Source organism: Muntiacus reevesi, chromosome 2, assembly GCF_963930625.1.
Source record: "Muntiacus reevesi chromosome 2, mMunRee1.1, whole genome shotgun sequence".
NCBI classification, from domain to species: Eukaryota; Metazoa; Chordata; class Mammalia; order Artiodactyla; family Cervidae; genus Muntiacus; species Muntiacus reevesi.
In genome coordinates, this window is record NC_089250.1 from 94,725,567 (window position 1) to 94,746,796 (window position 21,230).

Here is a 21,230-nt window from a genome sequence, read left to right on the forward strand (position 1 = left end):
ATACTAAACCTAATACGCCAGACATAACTGACTTCACAGCTCCTGATCTGTAACCTAACACCAGATCCTGTGATTGTCAATGCTGATGCATAGACATTTCTGGAATGCTGCTAGATGAAAAGTAAAGTGGAACATGAAGGCTAGAAAGGAAAAAGAATAAAAGAACAACAAGATATTTGGGGTCCCATGGAGATTTGCTGAAGTGTAGAGGAAGACAGACCAGATCTGTTTCTGCAAGAAAAGCCCACTCTGTTGGGGAGACTAGCTTGACTCAACAAGGAAGGCAGCCCAGTGACCAGTGTATCTGGCTCCTTTTTCTGACAAGCAGAAGAGGTCTAGGAACCTCCTAAAATGTTACACAAACTTATGTGTATATGTGCATCTCTTTTTTTCTGAAGAAGAGTGCCATAGATCTGAGAATCCAAATGAACTGTACTCCCCATACTCCCCATAAGAGGTGCTGGCCTGTATGTTTCCTCATGAGGACTTCTCTAATTCAACACTCTTAATTCTTACTAGTCATAAGTGAATAATCCCCATCACAGAATCCTATTATATTTCTGACTTGCCCTCTGATAGCAGCAATAATACCATTTACCTTTTCCACTATAAATAGGATATAAAGTGGTCTTAATTTTACCAAACATCCGGCATCTTTGAGAAGTTGAATTACGGACCTCATTTTCCCCATCAGCCTCTGTGGAATAGTCACCCCAAAGCGCACCATGCATTCCACACAAATATGAATGTGTATTTTATAGGTTGTTTTCATTTTGTCTGTTGTGGGTTTTGCTGTGCCTTTCTTTACAGCTTTCAAATATGCATAGGAATAGAGTTGGCCTTATTATTCCTGAGAGAGGGAGTCACCACTCTAGTGGGATAAGACAGGGTCACTGTCTAAACTGGCTGTAAAACAGCTTTGCAACAATGAGGTTTCCAATAGGAGGGTGACTGTTCTGATCAGCAGAGAAACAACAGGACTGAGTCTCACCCGATCCAAGGTCAGGTAAAAATAGACAGACAAGAGATGGCAATCAGCAAAGAAGGTGAGAAAAGATATCTAAGAATCCAACCAGATAATGGATCACCTTAATTTTAGGATCTCCATCAACCACCTGAGGCTCTATGATTCTAAATTTAGTATGCTGAATATATAAAAACACAATTTCACTATATATAAAATATATAAATAATAAGGACCTACTGTAAGCACAGGGAACTCTTCACAATTCTCTGTAATGACCTACATGAGAAAAGAATCTAAAAAGAATGGAAATAGGTATACTGATTCACTTTGCTGTAGAGCAGAAAAGAACACAACATTGTAAATCAACTACAGTCCAATAAAAATTAATTTTTAAAAAAGGCACAATTGCATAGTACAGCCAGTCTTGTCTGTTGTTGATTCATTGAGACTCTGCTGCCTTAGAAAAAATTTTGAAAGGTCATGACAGAAGCCCAGCCCTCCCTTTCTCCTGAGAGCTATGATTACACTGTACACAAGATCCTACAAAGACAGCTGACACAACTAGTGGTTGAATTCTTTCTTCTGTTTACTTCCAGAAGAGACTTTCCATAGACAGCTGCAAGGCCAGGCTCCTATGAATGCCATGTCAACCTTGCTGCAGCCAGCCTTCACCCAAGTTCTTGCCCTGGACCCAGAAGTTGTCTCCTGCAGGTCTAGGAGACCAGCGAGGCCAGCCCAGGGCCACTTCAGGGCTTAGAGACATCACTTAGATCAGCACAGAAGCCACACCTGCTATGCTGCAATCAGACATTTGTAGACTCAAATTCTGGTTCAGCCGTTTTCGCTTGTACAATATCAGGCAGGTGCTTTAATGTCTCAGCCTCGGGGTCCTTCTCCATAAAATGCGGCTAAGAGTACCCACTTTCTGGGGAAGGCTGCTGCTGCTGCTAAGTCACATCCGAGAAGGGATGAGGGCTAAATGACAGAATATGTGAGAAGCAATTGGCTTGATGCCTACACTATTATTACTAATTACCATGATCACTGAAGAAAAACTAATCATCTCTTTCTCAGGGCAGGAAGGTCTCTACTCTTCTCTGAGCCTTAAGGCTGATTATCTTCAGACTGAAGGGAGAGAAAGTAGGTTATTTGTATTTCTCTTAGACTCAATGATTCTCCTTCTAGGCCCCATTAAAGAGCTTCTCTGACTTCAAGTGATGCCAACGAAAGTGAGAAAGCCTTGCCTCTTGTGTGGGGGTAGCAAGCACAGGTGCTACCATGTCTGGGAAAGGAATCCCAGGCCCACTGCAACTTCTGACAACAAAGGGCCCACCTTGGTTGAAGTCGCAGAGTTTCCTCGCACCTGGAGGTGGGGTTGTGTGTACTCTTCTGAGCTGCTGTTCCTGGTCTCCCTTGACACTCCAACTGGCTGGATACCACATGCTCTGTCTCCTGCAAGAGAAACAGGAAAGGGAGATGAACTGTCAGCAGCCAACAGTTCCAGTGTTCTCCGGTGGGGGCTGGGTCACAGAGCAGGGCAGCAAGCCATAGAAAACACACACTCCTGATGATTGTGGGGAAGGGGGCTGATGAGTAATTCAAAACTTAAAAAGTCTCTTTCTATCTGGCAGTTGCTGCCAGATTACAAATTAAAAAGGAGGTTTCCATGATGGTCCAGTGGTTAAGACCCTGCACTTCCAAGGCAGGGGGTGCAGGTTCAACCCTTGGTCAGGGAACTAAGATCCTACACGTAGTGCAACCAAAAAAATTCCAGATACAGAATAAGGAAAAAGTATAATAAAAACCTAAATCTTACAAACATTAAAAATATTATAGAGCTTCCCTAGTGACTCAGTGGTAAAGAATCCACCTGCCAATGTAGGAGACACGAATTTGATCCCTGATCTGGCAGGATTCCACATGCCACGGAGCAACTAAGCCCAAGCGCCACAACTGAGCCTGTGCTCTAGAGCCCAGGAGCCGCAACTGCTGAGCCCGTGTGCTGCAGCTACGGAAGCTTGAGTGCCCTAGAGCCCAGGCTATGCGATAAGGGAAGCCACCACAGTGAGAAGCCTGGGCACCACTAGAGAGTAGCCCCCAGTCACTGTGGAGAAGAGCCCACGCAGCAAAATACCCAGCACAGCCAAAAATAAATAAAATTATGAAAAACTATAGAAGGGTATTTAATGAATAAATAGATTTGAAAATATAATCTCCAGAATATTTATAGCATAGGCTCAATTTTGCCAAATCAAATATAAGTATAAATGTACGCACACATACACAAATACACATACAAAATTGAGACCAAGTAAACCACAGTCTTAACAATGACTAACATTAAGATGTCATTTTTTTTTTCTTTTGGGTGCTCATCTACATTTATTAAAATAATGCTACATTATTCCTATAATAAGAAAGAAATTTAAGTGAATCTGAAAACAAAGAGACAAATAATTTTTATAAATTCCAATCCCAAGTATGCTTAGTATCCCTCTCCTCCCCACTCCCTCTCTCTCTCTCTCTCTGCCTTTCTCTCTCGCTCTCACTCTCTCTCTCACACACACGCACACCTGTCTATACTGCACCCAAAGAGGTCCTAGATTGGCCCTATCATCCTATAATGAACTCTACTAATTAATTTAGAAAAACTAACAGAAGTCAAGTCTAGAGAGTATCATAAACATTCCCAAGTTAAAATGAATCTGTGTTCAATATAAAGACACACATACCCAAAATGAAAGACTTATATACGTTCAGCAATTGAAACACTATAGTGTTTGAGCCATGCCAAACCTCTGACAAAATTTCCTTAGAATAAAATAGCCCTTCTTTATCTGAAAAATGAAATACGAAAACCAAAATCAGTAAGAAATTCAGAAAATGCAGATGGCTACGTCATAAAGTCAAAATATTCATGTGATACAGTGAATCAGGCTCTGATTGTGCAGTATATTGTGGTGACAATACAGACCAAGTTCCTCTCTTATGGGTACAGGCTGAAGTCAGTATAAGTGCCAGTTTGTGAGGCATCTCAGTAAACATTTTTCTAAAATATGAGAACAGTTTGGCGGGGCTATTTGCCAAGTAGTCATCACAAACTTCTGAAGCAAAACCATAGGAATGCTTTCCTATAAGAGGGGTAAAATGGGAAGCAGGAGCAGAGCTGAGGAAAAGAAATGAATTAAAAACACCAAGATCCTTTCTTTAGTTTCAGTTTTCTAAGCATCCAGCATCAGGCAAGAAGACACACCCATGAAAGGGAGCCATTAGTGTCTGATAGTTCCCTAGACAAGCAGCTAGTCAAGTAGCTGCTTGCAAAAAACTCTACACCTACTTGAATACTGGTCAGGTTTCCCCAAACAATGGTTTTCAAGTGAGATAGCTCTGCTTGCATGTATGTGAGATATGTGTCCTTAGACAAATTATATCCATTATCTGGACCTTGGTTTCCTTGTCTGTACAATGGAGATAATATTCCAAGTTCATGAGGGCATTGAACAAGATGCTCTTTCACTGATTGCCAACTGGAGGCACACCATGGAATGGGAGCTATTGATGATGATAATTATAATCCTTTTCTAAAAATTCCTTCCAAGCTCAGTATTCTGCAACTAGTGTTAAGGAAATACTTGGAGACTTAGCCCAAATGAGCTCAGCGAAAGCAAACTATTTTTGCGTTGGGATGCGCGTTTCAGGTTTCTATACTAATAATATTATTGTAAACATTGTATTTAGAAGTCACCCTACTTGGAGACCTAATGACAAGGTCTAATTTCTAAACAATTTAAAACAGAAATTTCAACTTTATTAAAACTTAACCCTTTTAAGAAAGAGTAGGTTTTTGTTTTTTTTCCCCCAAAGACAGTGTTTTATCTCATCCTTTGAACTCACATAGGCCGAAAAGGGTTTCGGGCCACACATTGCAGGACTCCCATGGATTTTAAAAGCAAATGCAAGAATAAATAAATGGGAATACATCAAAACTAAAAAGCTTTTGTATGGAAAAGAAAGTGATCAATAAAACCAAAAGTCAGCCTACTGAACAGGAAAAGATAATTGCAAATCTTGTATCTGATAAGAGGCTAATATCCAAAATATACAAAGAATCCACACAACTCAATAACAAAAAGAAATCTGATTAAGAAATGGGAAGAGGGCCTGAGTAGATACTTTTTATCAAGGAGGGCATACAGATGATCAGCAGACACATGAAAAGAGCTCAGCATCACTAATCATCAGGGAAATGAAAATCAAAACCCAATGAGATATCATCTCACACCTATCAGAAAGATATCATATCATACCTATCTTTCTGATAATAACCAACAATTAATTATTGGTGAGGATATGGAGAAAAGGAAACGCTCATGCATGCACTGTTGGTGCAAATGCAAACTGGGAGAGCCACTACAGAAAACAGCATGGAGTTTTTCTCAAAAAATTAAAAACAGAACTACCATATGACCTAGTGATTTCACATCTGGGTATTTATCCATAGAAAAAAAAAATACTAATTGAAAATATATATGCACCCTTATGGGCTTTCCAGGTGGTACGAGTGGAAAACAACCCGCCTGCCAGTGCAGGAGATATAAGAAATGTGGGCTTGATCCCTGGGTCAGGAAGACCCTCTGGAGGAGGGCATGGCAACCCACTCCAGTAATCTTGCCTGAAGAATCCCATAAACAGAGGAGCCTGGTGGGCCATAGTCCGCAGGGTGGCAAAGAGTCAGACATGACTGAAGTTACTTAGCCTACACACACACACACACACACACACACATGCACCCTTATGATCACTGCAGCAAATAGCCAAGATACAAAAACAATCTGTGCCCATCAATAGAAGAACGGAAGGAAAAAAGAGAATAGTATAAACACATACAGGCACATTGAATATATTACTCAGTCATAAGAAAAGAATGAAATCTTGCCATCTGCAACAACTTGGGTGAACCAAGAGGGCATTATGCTAAGTCAGAAAGAGAAAGATACAGGAAATAAGTCAGAAAGAGAAAGACAAACACCATATGATTTCACTAATATATGGAATCTATAAAACAAAACAAACAAACAAGCAAAACAAAATAGAAACATGCACATGGATGCAGAGAATAAACTGATCTTCACCAAAGGGAAGGTGGGCGGGGGCTGTGCAATACAAGTGAAGGGGATTTAAGAGGTATAAACTTCCAGTTATAAGTTATAGGCATGCACAACATAGGGAATATAGTCAACAGTACTGCAACATTTTTGTACAGTGACAGATGGTTACTAGACATATTGTGATGATCAGTGTGTTATGCACACAAATGTTGAACTACTATACTACACACCTGAAAACAATACAACATTGAATGTCAGTTATAGTGAAAGTGAAAAGTGAAGTTGCTCAGTCGTGTCCGACTCTTTGCAACCCCATGGAGTCCTACCAGGCTCCTCCGTCCATGGGATTTCCTAGGCAAGAGTACTGGAGTGGGTTGCCATTTCCTTCTCCAGGGGATCTTCCTGAGCCAGGGATCAAACCCAGGTCTCCCACATTGCAGGCAGACACTTTAGCGTCTGAGCCATCAGGGGAAAAAAGTGATCATCTACTACATACCAAGGATGCTGATAGTTAAGAGGGTTATATAAAAGTGAATGAGACATCTTTGCCCCCAAAGAACTATAGAATCTGTTTTTAACAAAGACTAAAGCATGAGATGGCAGACACTAACTTGCCTACTTCTGTGTTAATGTGTTTGTCAAGTGGGGAGGTACAAACTGACCAATGGGAACAAGGCAAGTAGAAGCCAAGATCTTCTCCTCCAGGTTAATCTTCCCACCACCTAGTTATCTATTAATTAGACTGAGAGGCTCAAAACCCCAGCTGAACTGTTTACAATAGCCAGGACATGGAAGCAACCTAGATGTCCATCGGCAGACAAATGGGTAAGAAAGCTATGGTACATATACACAATGGAATATTACTCAGCTATTAAAAAGAATGCATTTGAATCAGTTCTAATGAGGTGGATGAAACTGGAGCCTATTATACAGAGAGAAGTAAGTCAGAAAGAAAAACACCAATACAGTATATTAACACACATATATATATATATAGAATTTAGGAAGATGGTAACGATGACCCTATATGAGGGACAGCAAAAGAGACACAGATGTAAAGAACAGACTTTTGGACTCTGTGGGAGAAGGCAAGGGTGGGATGATTTGAGAGAATAGCACTGAAACATGTATATTATCATATGTAAAGTAGATCGCCAGTCCAGGTTTGATGCATGAGACAGGGTGCTCAGGGCTGGGATGAGATGGGGAGGGAGGTGGGAGGGAGGGTCAGGATGGGGAACACATGTACACCCATGGTTGATTCATGTAAATGTATGGCAAAAACCACCACAATATTGTAAAGTAATTAGCCTCCAATTAAAATAGATAAATTAGAAAAAAACCCCAGCTGAGCTGGAAAAAAAAACAGACATTCCTAAGCAAAAATGGTGAAATATGATATTTCACCCTCATTGGAATTTTAGGGAGTTCAGGTGGATTATAGAGAACTTGAGAGAATCTAGCTTTAATCCAAAGGGATGGCCACTGCTTCAGGCCCTTCCAAGTTTCCTAATTTGTACAAATCCATGATCCAGAAGAATTTTCCATCCTCATTCCAGTTTTTGCCCATCTGCTCTAGTTTGCCAAGTCATAATACTACCCTTAAGCCTCAAAGACATACACATCCTCTAAATCTTAAAAGATACGGTGAGTCAAAACAGTCATTTTTCAATCTTCTCACACTTGAGGTTTTACCTGCAACCACTCTATTCCATAATTGATTAAAACTGTTATTTTCTCCAATTGCAGGTTTAAATTTTAAATTAAATGGTTTTATAACTAATCACTCCATTGCTAATAAAAATGTCTTAAATTCATGGCATCATGTTCTTCCAAAGAGCTCTAATAAACACATGATTAATACATCTGATACCTCCACAGTTCAGAAGGGCACATATTTTCAGCTTTTAAAGCAAATAAGGGAAGTGTTATCAATATACCCTTTCCTATATGACCCTCAAGTTCCTGTTACCTTAAACTTGCACAATTCTGTGAAAGTGACTTATAGTCCATTGAATAATTGGGAGTTTTAAAGATTTTTAGCCCTGATTAAAAGAACTATTTGTTATTATCACATTCATTTCATAACTAGGGGAAAGGAAGCCCTGGAAGAGATGATTTAAATTTATTTTAAAAACTGTCTGATTATTACTTAATGTTCTGATCCTTTAATAAAGAGGGAACTTACATATTTCCTCAGTCTTACCACTTCCATTTTAAAAATAATTTCTAGGACTTTCCTAGTGATCCAGTGGTTAAGAATACACCTTCCAAGGCAGGGGACATGTGTTGGATCCCTGGTCAGGGAATGAAGATCCCACATGCCATGGGGCAACTAAGTTAGACTAATCAAGAGAAGTCAAGACAGACGATTTACCTAGGATGGAAAGACTGTCTTTTATGCAAGCGATGACTTCCTGAAGACTTTGCAAAATCTAACTGAGATTTCCATTTTAAGACCACTCCCATAACAGAAGATATTAGGTATTTCTTTTCACCAGCTAAAGTTGAAATATTTCAATAAAATAAAAACAGTTTATAATTCAAGAGATCCAAACAGCTTTAAATAATGCAAATCTTGATAAATCTAGGGGGAGAATGATATTATTTCAAATTTTTTACATTGAGTGACTTAATATTTTATATTCAATACTTTAATTCAAATTGCATAAAATAGGACCATACTGTACCACAGCAGTCTCCAACATTTTTGGCACTAGGGGCCAGTTTTATGGAAGACAATCTTTCCACAGACCAGGGTGAGTGGGGGAGTGGGTGGTTTGGGGATTGATTCCCATAAGGAGTACACAACCTAGATCCCTAGCATGCTCAGTTCACAGTAGGGTTCACATTCCAATGAAAATCTAAGGCCACTATTGATCTGATAGAAGGCAGAGCTCAGGTAACAGTGTTAGCAATGGGGAGCAGATGTAAATACAGATGAAGTTTTGCTCACTTGCCTGCCACTCACTTCCTGCTGGGCAGATCCATTTCTAACAGGTCAAGGACCAGTACCAATCCATGGCCCAGGGTTTGGTATCCCTGCTGTACCACTCGAGCTAAAGAACCTAGAGCCTAATAATTTCAATCTCCTAAATCAAAATTTGAAGTTCTTTCCATTCTGTTTCAACATTTCAAGTTTACCATTGTCAAATGACAAAACAAACAATTTAGTAACCAATTTGATGCCCTTTACTCAAGAGGAAACAATCCATAGGTTGGGGGAGCACAGTACCTATGAAACAGGACAGCATTCTTCCAGAGTGATTTTAGGCAAGAGTGAGTATTTAGGTAAGAGGTAACAAAGAAACAGGGCATGACTAGCTAAGAGAATGGGAATTTCCTTATAAGGCTAGCAAGGCCTATCTTCTAGTGTAAGGTAAGCCACCTAAAGATGATTTGGATTATAACTGATGTGTGCTTCCTCAACAGTCAATTCCAGTAAGTACAGGCTGACTTAGGTATTATACTGGAAGTCCTGGCCAGAGCCATTAGGCAAGAAAAAGAAAGACATCTAAATTGGGAAGGAGGAAGTAAAATTGTCACTATGCACACATGCCATGATACAGAGAAAACACTAAAGACTCTACAAAAAATAGAACAAACAAATTCAGTAAAAGCACAGGATGCAAAATCAATACACAAAAACTTTTGCCTTTCTACACACTAATAAACTATCAGAAAGAGAGATTAAGAAAAAACAACCCCACTTACAATGACATCAAAAAATTAAGTAACTAGGAATAAATTTAACCAAGATGGTGAAAAATCTATATTTGAAAAGATACTGATGAAATAAATTGAAAAGTACACATGTCAATGGAAAAGATATTCCATGCTCACGTATTAGAAGAATTAGTAGTGTCAAAATGTCCACATTACCCAAAGCAATCTATAAATTCAATGTAATTCCTATCAAAATTTCAATGGCACTTTTTAAAGACCTAGAATAAATAATTCTAAAATTGCTATGGAACCACAAAAGACACCAAATAGTCCAAGTAACTTTGAGAAAGAAGAACAAGGCTGGAAATATGCTACCTGATTGCAAATAATATTACAAATTTTTACTAATTGAAACAGTACTGTATTGGCATAAAAATAGACATATAGTTCAATGGAATACAACAGAACCCAGAAATAAACCTATATATATGTAGTCAATTAATTTATAACAAAGGAGACAATAGTGTACAGTTGGGAAAGGACAGCCTCCTCAATAAATGGTATTGAGAAAACTGGACAGCCATATTCAAAAGGATGAAATTGAACCACTACCTCACACCATATGCAAAAATTAACTCAAAATTCATTAAAGACTTGAATGTAAGACCAGAAACCATCAAACTCTTAGAAAAAAAAACATGGTAAGCTCCTTGACATCACTCTTAGGGATATATTTTTGAATCTGACTCCAAAGACAACTGCAATAAAAGCAAAAATAATCAAATGACAAACTAAAAAGCTTCTGCACAGCCAAGGAAACTGACAAAATAAAGAGCAAGCTACTGAATGAGGGAATATTTGCAAATCATAAATATAACAAGGGACTAATATTCAAAATAAAAAGAACTCATATAACTCAAAAACAACAACAAAAACTCCAAACAATCTAATTTAAAAACAACAGAGATCTGAAAAGACATCATCCCAAGGAAGACATAATGATGGCCAAAAACCACATGAAAAGATGTTCATCATCACTAATCTCAGGGAAATGTAAATCAAAATCATAATGAGATATCTCACACCTATCAGAACAGCTATTATAAAAGAGACAATAAATAACAAGTGTTGGCAAGGACATGGAGAAAAGGGAACCATTGTGTACTACTGGTGGGAATGTAAACTGGTGCAGCCACTATGGAAAACAGTATGGAGGTTACTCAAAAATCTAAAGATAAAAATATTTAATGATCCAGCAATTCTACTCCTGGGTATTTATTCTGAGGGGAAAAAAATACTAATTTGAAAAGAGGTATGTACCCCACTGTACACAGCAGCATTATTTACACTAGCCAAGTTATGGAAGCAACGTAAGTTTCCATTGACAGATGAATGGATAAAGATGTAGTATGTGTGTGTACACACACACACACACACACAGAGGAATACTGTCCAGTTATAAGCAAGAATGAAATCTTGCTATTGACAACAATACGGATGGACCTTGAGGATATCATGCTGTCAGATCAATCGGGCAAAGACGAATACTGTATGAAAGAAAGTGAAAGTGCAAGTTGCTCAGTTGTGTCCAACTCTTTGCAACCCCATGGACCATACAGTCCATGGAATTCTCCAGGCCTGAATATTGGAGTGGGTAGCCTTTCCCTTCTCCAAGGGATCTTCCCAACCCAGGGATCGAATCCAGGTCTCTCGCATTGCAGGCGGATTCTTTACCAGCTGAGCCACAAGGGAAGCCCAATAATACCAGAATGGGTAGCCTATCCCTTCTCCAGAGGATCTTCTTGACCCAGGAACTGAACCAGGGTCTGTTGCATAATTCATCAAATACTGTATGATTTTACTTTACATGTGGAATCTAGAAATGAATGAACAATCAAAACTCATAGACACAAAGAACAGATCAATGGTTATCAGAGGGGAAAGGGGTTGGAAGTGGGCAAAAATGGTGACGTTATATGATGATGGGTGGAAAACTAGACTTACTGGAACAATCACTTTTGTAGTATATGCCAAAATCTAATTATTATGTTATACTCTAGTGTGTTATGTACCAAATCTACCTCAACTGAAAAAAAGATTTATTTATAGTGGAGGATGCCTTGATGGTTTTTAGTAGTCTGGCTTGTGCCTACTTAGATTTTGATGTGCTGTTGGTCAAAAAATCTCTGAATTTTTTCTCTTATTGCCCCAAGTTCACCTGTGGTTTATGCTATGAAGGCTTACCTGGTAGTTTTGTGAGTCCCCTAATAGCTGCCATCTTGCTTCATTTAGATGGAGGAGTATTTATTATTTTCCCTTGTAATAATCCTCTCTAATTCAAGCAGATTTACCTACTTCTAGCTGCCTGTGCACACAGTTCCTGAAACCTTAAGTCTCATCCTGAAAACCTAGAGTCTCTCACAACTCAATTGTGCCTGCAAGAATTAGGTCAAATGAACTCAAAGAGCTCAGAATGCAAAAGAAGCAGAGTTCCACCAGAAGCAGAATGGCCCAAGAGCCAGCAAACCAAGAGGGCTCTGGTAGAACCTTCATCTGCATCTAGGAGCTGTTTCTGCAATCTTCAGTACCTGTCTTCAGATCCCCATCTTGTCACCATTATCCAATGACAAAACTAAAATAACTCAGTAACAAGTGTGATGTCTTTTATCCAAGGGAATACAGCCTCTGAATTGGGAGAGTAAAGGGCCTCATGAGCAGTGGAACACTCTTTCCAAAGGATTCTGGGCAAGCAAGAGTTTTATAGAGTGTTTGAAATGGCAACGGGGAGGGAGAACATGATGGGTTAGGAGGATAGGAATTCCTTATAAGATTGGTGGGTCATATTTTCAAGGGTAAGATAGAGGTAAAGCTGAGTTAGAGGACTGTGATTGGTTTGTGTTGTTTTCTTGACAGCTGTTTGCTTTAAGTGTAGGCTGACTTAGGTTTAGATTTGTGTAGAGACTGGGTGTCTGGAATGCCTCCAATCTATGGGTCCTGTTAGACAAAGTAACATTATCACTGTAGACCCAAGACATATCCCATGAAAATCAGCATGAACACAGTTACATTCAATAGGTGTAAGGTCAAGAGAGCAAACAAAAGAGTATCAGAGAGAGTCACTAGGCATTTGGGTCCTCAGTGGTGTTCATTTTTGCTCCTCTGCAGCATGTGGATAAAGAACACAGGATTCCAAAGTGAGAAAGATTCACAAAGACCAGAAGGTCCTCCTTTAGTGAACTTAAAAGTGGCTGGATTAACCAGCTGCAAGAGAGGCAAGATGAGCACCCTTGGGTGTCCTGCAGGCCCCAAATCCAAGCATCTCACTGCAGTGAGCCTCATGTCTGCTCCTGTCAGGGAGTCAGGCCTTGTACAAGCCTCCAACTCATTCAAGCCAACTGCAACATGTCACTGAGTCTACAGAAGACCTCAAACACGACAAAGCTCCGGGGAAAGCAGAGGGCACACTCTGGACCTCATCACTCTGCTTTGTTCCCTAGTAGCACAGGATCTCAAACTGCTGCAACTGGTCCTAAAAACTGCTTACATGACTTCTGAACCAGCCTGACCCCTCAAGGCATTTGAAGCTTCTGACTTGACTATTAAAACCCCTAGGTTTCAGGAACAGGCCACCTCTTCAGCATTACGAACTTCCTGGGTTTCTGACTACAGCTGATCCTTGAACAATGCAGGAGTTAGGGGTGCCTGAGTCCACACTCCCAGTCAAAAATCTGCATATTTTCATCTCTGCCTCAAAAACCAAGGAATAGATAAGTGACTCACTCACAAGCAAGAAGCTAAAACCACCTGGATAGAAACAGGACTTGAACCCTTCTTCTTTTGATTCCACATGTTGTGATCTCTAGTCAACACAAACTTTTCCCCACACTTAGTTCATTTAAAGATCTGTAAAATGAAAATACAGGTACCATAATTTTTTTAAATCTGCATATAAGAGATCTCCCACAGTTCCAATCCATGTTAACCAAGGGTCACCTATACATTCACTTTTCATTCCAATATGTGGCTTCTATCAGGTGCCACATTCTGTGTTCTCCTTAGTTCTTGCCCTCAGGGAGCTCATAGTCTGGTGGTGGCAGTGGTGATGTTGGTGGCCACACACAGGCTATTGCAGTATAGTATGATAGTATGAGCAATGCTGCACTAGGATAAAGGTATGTGTGAGATGCTCTGGGAACATGTAGAAAGGACACCAGACCCAGTTCATGGGAGAAGCATCACTGAAGTGGTCTAAGAATGAAGCAGAGATGGGGAGACAGAATGTACCAAGGCAAACAGGTGTCAGTGAGGGACTGGCATGTTCGAGGAATTCAGGGCCATTGGCTATGTTTGGGTTGAAGTCAAATATACACAGGAAGAGGCCAGATCATATGAGCCCTATGAGAGTTTGGACTTTATTCTGAAGTCAATGGTAAGTCACTGAAAATTTTAAGTAAGACCTGTTTAGATTTGCACTGGAGAAAAACCATCTGGGGCCTGTCAGGCAAGTGGATTAGGAGGTAAGGATAGACAGTGAAAGAAAGGAGGACAGCTTGATAATCAGGGTACCCCAAGTAAGACATGATTGTCACTTGGCATTACAGAGGTGGCAGTCAGAATGAAGAAAGGCTGATTGGTTTAAAAGATATTAAACAGGTGACTGACAGGATGTAGATGAATGAGAAAGAGAAGGGACTGAAAATGATGTCAAATCTCTAGCTTGGAAAAATGGGATGACTAATACTGTTGCTCCCTGAGATGGAGGCAGGAAGAGAAAGAATGTTATAGAAGAGTTGGGTGTCGTACCCGGGTAGCATCAAGGTGGCAATGATAAATATATGGGCTGGGGTCCTAGAGGCACATCAGGGCCAGGAATATATATTTGGAAATAAGAATGAAGGAGACTAAAACTTCAAGTGGTATAACTCCATTCAGTATGTGAAAGGAGAGAAGAAAAAACCTGGAAGAGAACCTTGAGAAACACTAGCATTTATGGGACTGATGATATATCATTAAATTAAAAATTAGACTGCAAAACAGTGAATACAGTAAGAGCCCACGGGAGGGACTGCCCTAAGTGGTCTCATGGTTAGGACTCTGCACTTTCACTGCTGAGGGCACAGGTTTAATCTCTGGTCAGAGAACTAACCAAACTAATCACATGATCACCAAACTGACAAAACGTGGTCCACTAGAAAAGGGAATGGCAAACCACTTCAGCATTCTTACCTTGAGAACCCCATGAACAGTATGAAAAGGAAAAAAGATAGGACACTGAAAGATGAATTCCTCAGGTCGGTAGGTGCCCAGTATGCTACTGGAGATCAGTGGAGAAATAACTCCAGAAAGAATAGAGAGACAGAGCCAAAGCAAAACAACACCCAGTTGTGGATGTGACTGGTGATGGAAGCAAGGTCCAATGCTGTAAAGAGCAATATTGCATAGGAACCTGGAATGTTAGGTCCATAAATCAAGGCAAATTGGAAGTGGTCAAACAGGAGATGGCAAGAGTGAACGTCGACATTTTAGGAATCAGTGAATCAAAATGGACTGGAATGGGTGAATTTAACTCAGATGACCTTTATATCTACTACTGTGGGTAGAAGAAATGGAGTAACCTTCATAGTCAACAAAAGAGTCCAAAATGCAGTATTTGGATGCAGTCTCAAAAACGACAGAAGGATCCCTGTTTATTTTCAAGGCAAACCATTCAATATCATAGCAATGCAAGTCTATGGCCCAGCCAGTAATGCTGAAGAAACTGAAGTTTAACAATTCTATGAAGATCTACAAGACCTTCCAAAACTAACACCCAAAAAAGATGCCCTTTTCATTATAGGTGACTGGAATGCAAAGGTAGGAAGTCAAGAGATACCTGGAGCAAGAGGCAAATTTGGCCTTGGGGTACAAAATGAAGCAGGACAAAGGCTAACAGAGTTTTGCCAAGAGACCATAGTGGTCATAGCAAATGCCCTATTCCATCAACACAAGAGAAGACTCTACACATGGACATCACCAGATGGTCAATACCAAAATCAGATTGATTATATTCCTTGCAGCCAAAGATGGAGAAGCTCTATACAGTCAACAAAAACAAGCCCGGGACCTGACTGTGGCTCAGATCATGAACTCCTTATTGCCAAATTCAGACTTAAATTGAAGAAAGTAAGGAAAACCACTAGACCATTTAAGCATGACCTAAATCAAATCCCTTACAATTATATAGTGGAAGTGACAAACTGATTCAAAGGATTAGATCATATAGACAGAGTGCCTGAACAACTATGGATGGAGGTTTGTGACATTGCACAGGAGGCAGTGATCAAGACCATCCCTAAGAAAAAGAAATGCAAAAATGCAAAATGGTTGTCTGAGGAGGCTTACAAATAGCTGAGAAAAGCAGAGAAGCTAAAGGTAAAGGAGAAAAGGAAAGACATACCCATTTGAATGTGGAGTTACAAAGAATAGCAACAAGAGATAAGAAAGCCTATCATGTATGCAAAGAAATAGAGGAAAAAAATAGAATGGGAAAGACTAGAGATCTCTTCAAGAACATTAGAGATACCAAGGGAACATTTCATGCAAAGATGGACACAATAAAGAACAGAAATAGTATGGAACTAACAGAATCAGAATATATTTAGAAGAGTTGGCAAGAGTACAGAGAACTATACAAAAAAGAACTTCATGACTCAGATAATCACCTATAGCCAGACATCCTGGAATGCGAAGTCAAGTGGGCCTTAGGAAGTATCATTAGGAACAAAGCTAGTGGAGGTGATGTAATCCCAGTTTAGCTAGTTCAAATCCTACAAGATGATGCTGTTAAAGTGCTGCATTCAATATGCCAGCAATTTTGGAAAACACAAGCGGTGGCCACAGAACTGAAAAAGGTCAGTTTTCATTCCAATCCCAAAGAAAGGCAATGTCAAAGAATGTTTCAACTATGGCACAACTGCATTCATTTCACATGCTAGCAAAGTAATGCTCAAAATTCTTCAAGCCAGGCTTCAACAGTATGTGAACTGAGAACTTCCAGATGTTCAAGCTGGATTTAGAAAAGGCAGAGGAACCAGAGATCAAATTGAAACATCTGCTGGATCATCAAAAAATTCAAAATAGTTCCAGAAAAACACCTATTTCTGCTTTATTGACTATACCAAGGCCTTTGACTGTGTGGATAACAATAAATTGTAGAAAATTCTTAAAGAGATGGGAGTACCAGACCACTTGACCTGCATCCTGAGAAATAATGCATGCAGGTCAAGAAGCAACAGTTAGAACTATACATGGAACAACAGACTGGTTCCAAATCAGGAAAAGAGTACTTTAAGGCTGTATATTGATACCTTGCTTATATAACTTATGTGCAGAGTACATCATGAGAAATGCCAGACTGTATGAAGTGCAAGCTGGAATCAAGATGGCTGGGAGAAATATCAATAACCTCAGATATGCCAATGATACCACCCATATGGCAGAAAGCAAACAGGAAATAAAGAGCCTCTTGATGAAAGTGAAAGAGGAAAGTGAAAAAGTTGGCTTAAGACTCAACATTCAGAAAACTAAGATCATGGCATCTGGTCCCATTACTTCATGGCAAAGATGGGGAAACAATGGAAACAGTGAGATACTTTATTTTCTTGGGCTCCAAAATCACTGCAGATGGTGACTGCAGCCATGAAATTAAAAGACGCTTGCTCCTTGGAAGAAAAGTTTATGACCAACCTAGACGGCATGTTAAAAAAACAGAGACATTATTTTACTAACAAATAGTAGTAAAACTAACATTTTACTACCATCTAGTCAAGGCTATGTTTTTTCTAGTAGTCATGTATGGATGTGAGAGTTGGACTATAAAGAAAGCTGAGCACCAAAGAATTGATGCTTTTGAACTGTGGTGTTGGAGAAGAATCTTGAGAGTCCCTTGGACAGCAAGGAGATTCAACCAGTCAATCCTAAAGGAAATCAGTCCTGAATATTCACTGGAAGGACTGATGCTGAAGCTGAAACTCCAATTCTTTGGCCATCTGATGTGAAGAACTGACTCTTTGGAAAAGACCCTGATGCTGGAAAAGATTGAAGGCAGAAGGAAAAGGGGACATTCGAGGGTGAGATGGTTGGATGACACCACTGACTTGATGGACGTGAGTTTGAGCAACCTCCAGGAGTTGGTGATGGACAGGGAAGCCAGGCGTGCTGCAGTCCATGGGGTCGCAGATTTGGACATGACTGAGCGACTGAACTGACTGACTGATAGGGAACTAAGATTCCACAGGTGTTGCCAAAACAAAAAAACAAAAAACTGTGAGAGCCCATAGAAGAGGTGGAGGAGAAGATCAAATATGTGTGTATATATTTATTTTTTTAATATGGGACATGTTAATTTATACTCTGTTTTTTGAGTTGTTTAGAGTATATATTGTTTCAATAACTTAAAATAAGAATATTACATTTTACAAATTTTTAAGAGACAAGCAGATGGGAAGGAAACTGCCACTAAGATCAAGAGAAATGGGAAGAAAATGCAGAGAGAAGGAGGCTTATCATCTAACTCTGCTTTTGCCTTATTTTTCTGTAATGGTCCATGATTTTAACCCTGTGAGGAAAATCAGGGTAAGGCAATAAAAGAAACCATAAATATTAGTAAAAGTGCACTTAATCATATGACTTTTGCCTGAAAATGTTATAATGTTCTTTAAAATAAGTGCCACTGTTTCTCACAGTCTAGGTATGCTAAATTTTAATAAAGACATACAATTTCCATCAGCAAGGTATAAAAATCATGACTAAGGGGGACAACGGGAGCAGTGAGTCGGCATCTATAAACATGGCAGCACAAGCATAAGCCTCCTGACTAGAACCTGGTCACACTCACAAGGCAGAGATATGAAGGAAAGGCACGACGGTGCCTACAAGTCTACACGCTCTTCACTGCCCCACTGTCTCTCTAGCCTATGACAGAAGCTAGTGCCTCATTCTGACTTTAAAAGATGACTATCACTTTAAGAATCAGAAGTTCTAATTGCTGTGATTTTAATAGAAATTAAATATTGATGCATATTTTAAATCATCTCCCTTTGAGTTAAGTTTTAAACTCCTTTAGATGCTTCTTTCTTACTATAGAAAATTTCCTTCCCAGGAAAAAATCTTTTATTCCCCTTTTAACAGAGAAAGTGAACAGCCTGTTGATATGGAAACTCTACCATGTTATTTTCTGAAATGATGTAACTATGTCTGTTATTCTTTGCTTCCAAATATCCCCCAGTGTTTCATTTCACAAGCTCCCTTGTTTACTTTATTTAGTTTAGCAAGAATCAAATTATTCTTCTATTCCCAAAGCAGTCATGAGAAAAATCCAAAATTATGATCACAAAAATGACTCCAGCTCCTCAAGCTTCCCCACTAATGCCAAGAACAAGGAAAAGTTAGAAATCCTCAAACTCAGAAAAAGTTTCATACTCAATGGTGGCAAAGGAGGCCTTCCCATTCTTATTATTAATAAACTCTGGTTCCTTGATAGCTACTTACTCAAATACACACTGAATCTTTTCTATAGTGCCATGGGTGGTTCTAGCCATGGGACCATAGTGAAAAACAAAACAGATTTTCACTCAGAAAAACAACAACAGCAAAAAACAAAGAGGGGGGGGGAGAGAGAGAGAGAGAGGAGGAGGAGGAGGAGGAAGAAGACGAAGAAAAAAAGGAGAAGAAGAAAGTTCTAGCTTTTGCAAAGTCGATGTAGATTTCTCCCCATTTCCGACTTTGTATTGTGACAACAGATGATCAAACCAATAAACCTAAGGGTACCACCAGACACAGAGTAACTTCTGAGAAGACCCCTCTGTGCCCTGAGGGATACCAACTCATATCTTTTGCCCTCTCAATGCAGATTCTTCATTCCCAGGATGCTTGCCTCATTCCCATCTTATTTATATCCTATCTTAGTCAGTTCAGGCTGATGTAACACAAATACCATAGACTGAGTAGCTTAAACAACAGAAACTTATTTCTCACTGTTCTGGAAGCTGGGAAGTCCAAGAGACCAGCCAGTTGGGTTCCTAGTGAGGGCCCTCTTCCTGGTTTATAGATGGAAGCCCTCTTGCTGTGTCCTGACACGGCAGAGAGAGGAAGCAAACTCTCTCCTCTCTTCTTACAAGGGCACTAATCCATCTCCCAAAAGCTCCAACTCCAAATATTATCACATTAGAGACTAAGGCTTCAACATACACATTTGGGAGGTATACACATATGCAATCCATGCCATATCCCATGGATCCTGAGTGGTCCCCCTTCAATCCCGTCTCCTCTGATGACTTTAGGCCACATCAACAGCCCTGTCTCTCTCCTTCTGGACTCTTCTCTGTATGTTTAATCTTGTATGGTCTTATTTCACAATATATGCAGAATCTCTGTGCTTCGCTTATGGCCCCCAAGTTAAAATGTAAGCAAGCACCCCAATGGAGGATGTCTGTGTTTCACATTTTTTTCAGTCTCTAAAAGTATTCCAGCACTGTACAAAGTATTTATTGATTCACTTACTCAGTCATAACATGTCCACTAAGCACCAGACTCTGAGGATCACTTGTCTGCAAATTTGGGAAATCTAAATACACACACACATTTCTACAACATAGAAAAACTAAATATTTGTACTGAAATGCCAGTTCTCATTGCTTGCATACTCATTCATTTCTGTAACTGGAATGAGGCTAAGAGAGTTTGGCCTAGGGAAAGGCCTTGAACAGCTGTTTTACTGAATAAATAAGAAACTGTCAAACACTAACAGCAGCTTGCATTTTCAGTATGTAAACTTCTCAAACTGTTTTCCCATCCATTAGCATGACTTATCAAGTATTTTTCCTTAAATAAGGGTATCTAAGTACTTGGAAAGAGTCAGGTTCACACATTATTATTATAATGTTTATAATAATGTTGTAATATTATAACCATTATAATTCTATTTGCATCATTATTATGTCTATAACAGTTTGTCATAGCTGATGGTCATGTCAAATTCAACCCAGAACTTTTCTTACAAATTCTGAACAAATGAAAACTTTAGATCTTCCTACAGAACACTGAACTGCTATCCAACTACGGAACAAAACAGCATTAGACAAAGATGTTTCACAGCTGTCAGCATGGGGCACTAAGTACAGTCTTGTATTAATGAGGAAATAGGCGTCTTTCATCCTGTTGAAATAGTCATGGAGGACTTTTAGGAAAGTCTAATTATTGTCACAATATGTGGAAGAGTTAACAGGAAGGACCATTACATCATTCCAATATTCTCCTTTTAAAGACTTTGTGGAAGCATCAGATCTCTCCCATATTTAAAACATGTGGTTCACTTTTAGACTTCTTTTTTCTTTTGAGGGAGGTTGTAGAAGGCAGTGGAAGGAAAAGAAATAATGCTATCTCAGAAACCAGAAATGCCTGGATGGATTTTAATTTGACAGAAACTTATTTTTAAAAGCATTTTATAACTG

General features: G+C 39.5%; 1 protein-coding gene across 6 annotated transcripts in view; it reads right to left on the reverse strand.

Moving 5' to 3' along the window:
• The window catches only part of FAM13C (family with sequence similarity 13 member C), a 138,689-nt gene that overhangs the window by 72,593 nt on the left and 44,866 nt on the right, over positions 1-21,230 (reverse strand). For all 6 annotated transcript variants that reach the window (XM_065922379.1, XM_065922381.1, XM_065922378.1 and 3 more), the window contains one exon: positions 2,301-2,419. In XM_065922379.1, the coding sequence (XP_065778451.1) occupies positions 2,301-2,419 (119 nt within the window). The remainder of the gene's footprint in view (positions 1-2,300; positions 2,420-21,230) is intronic.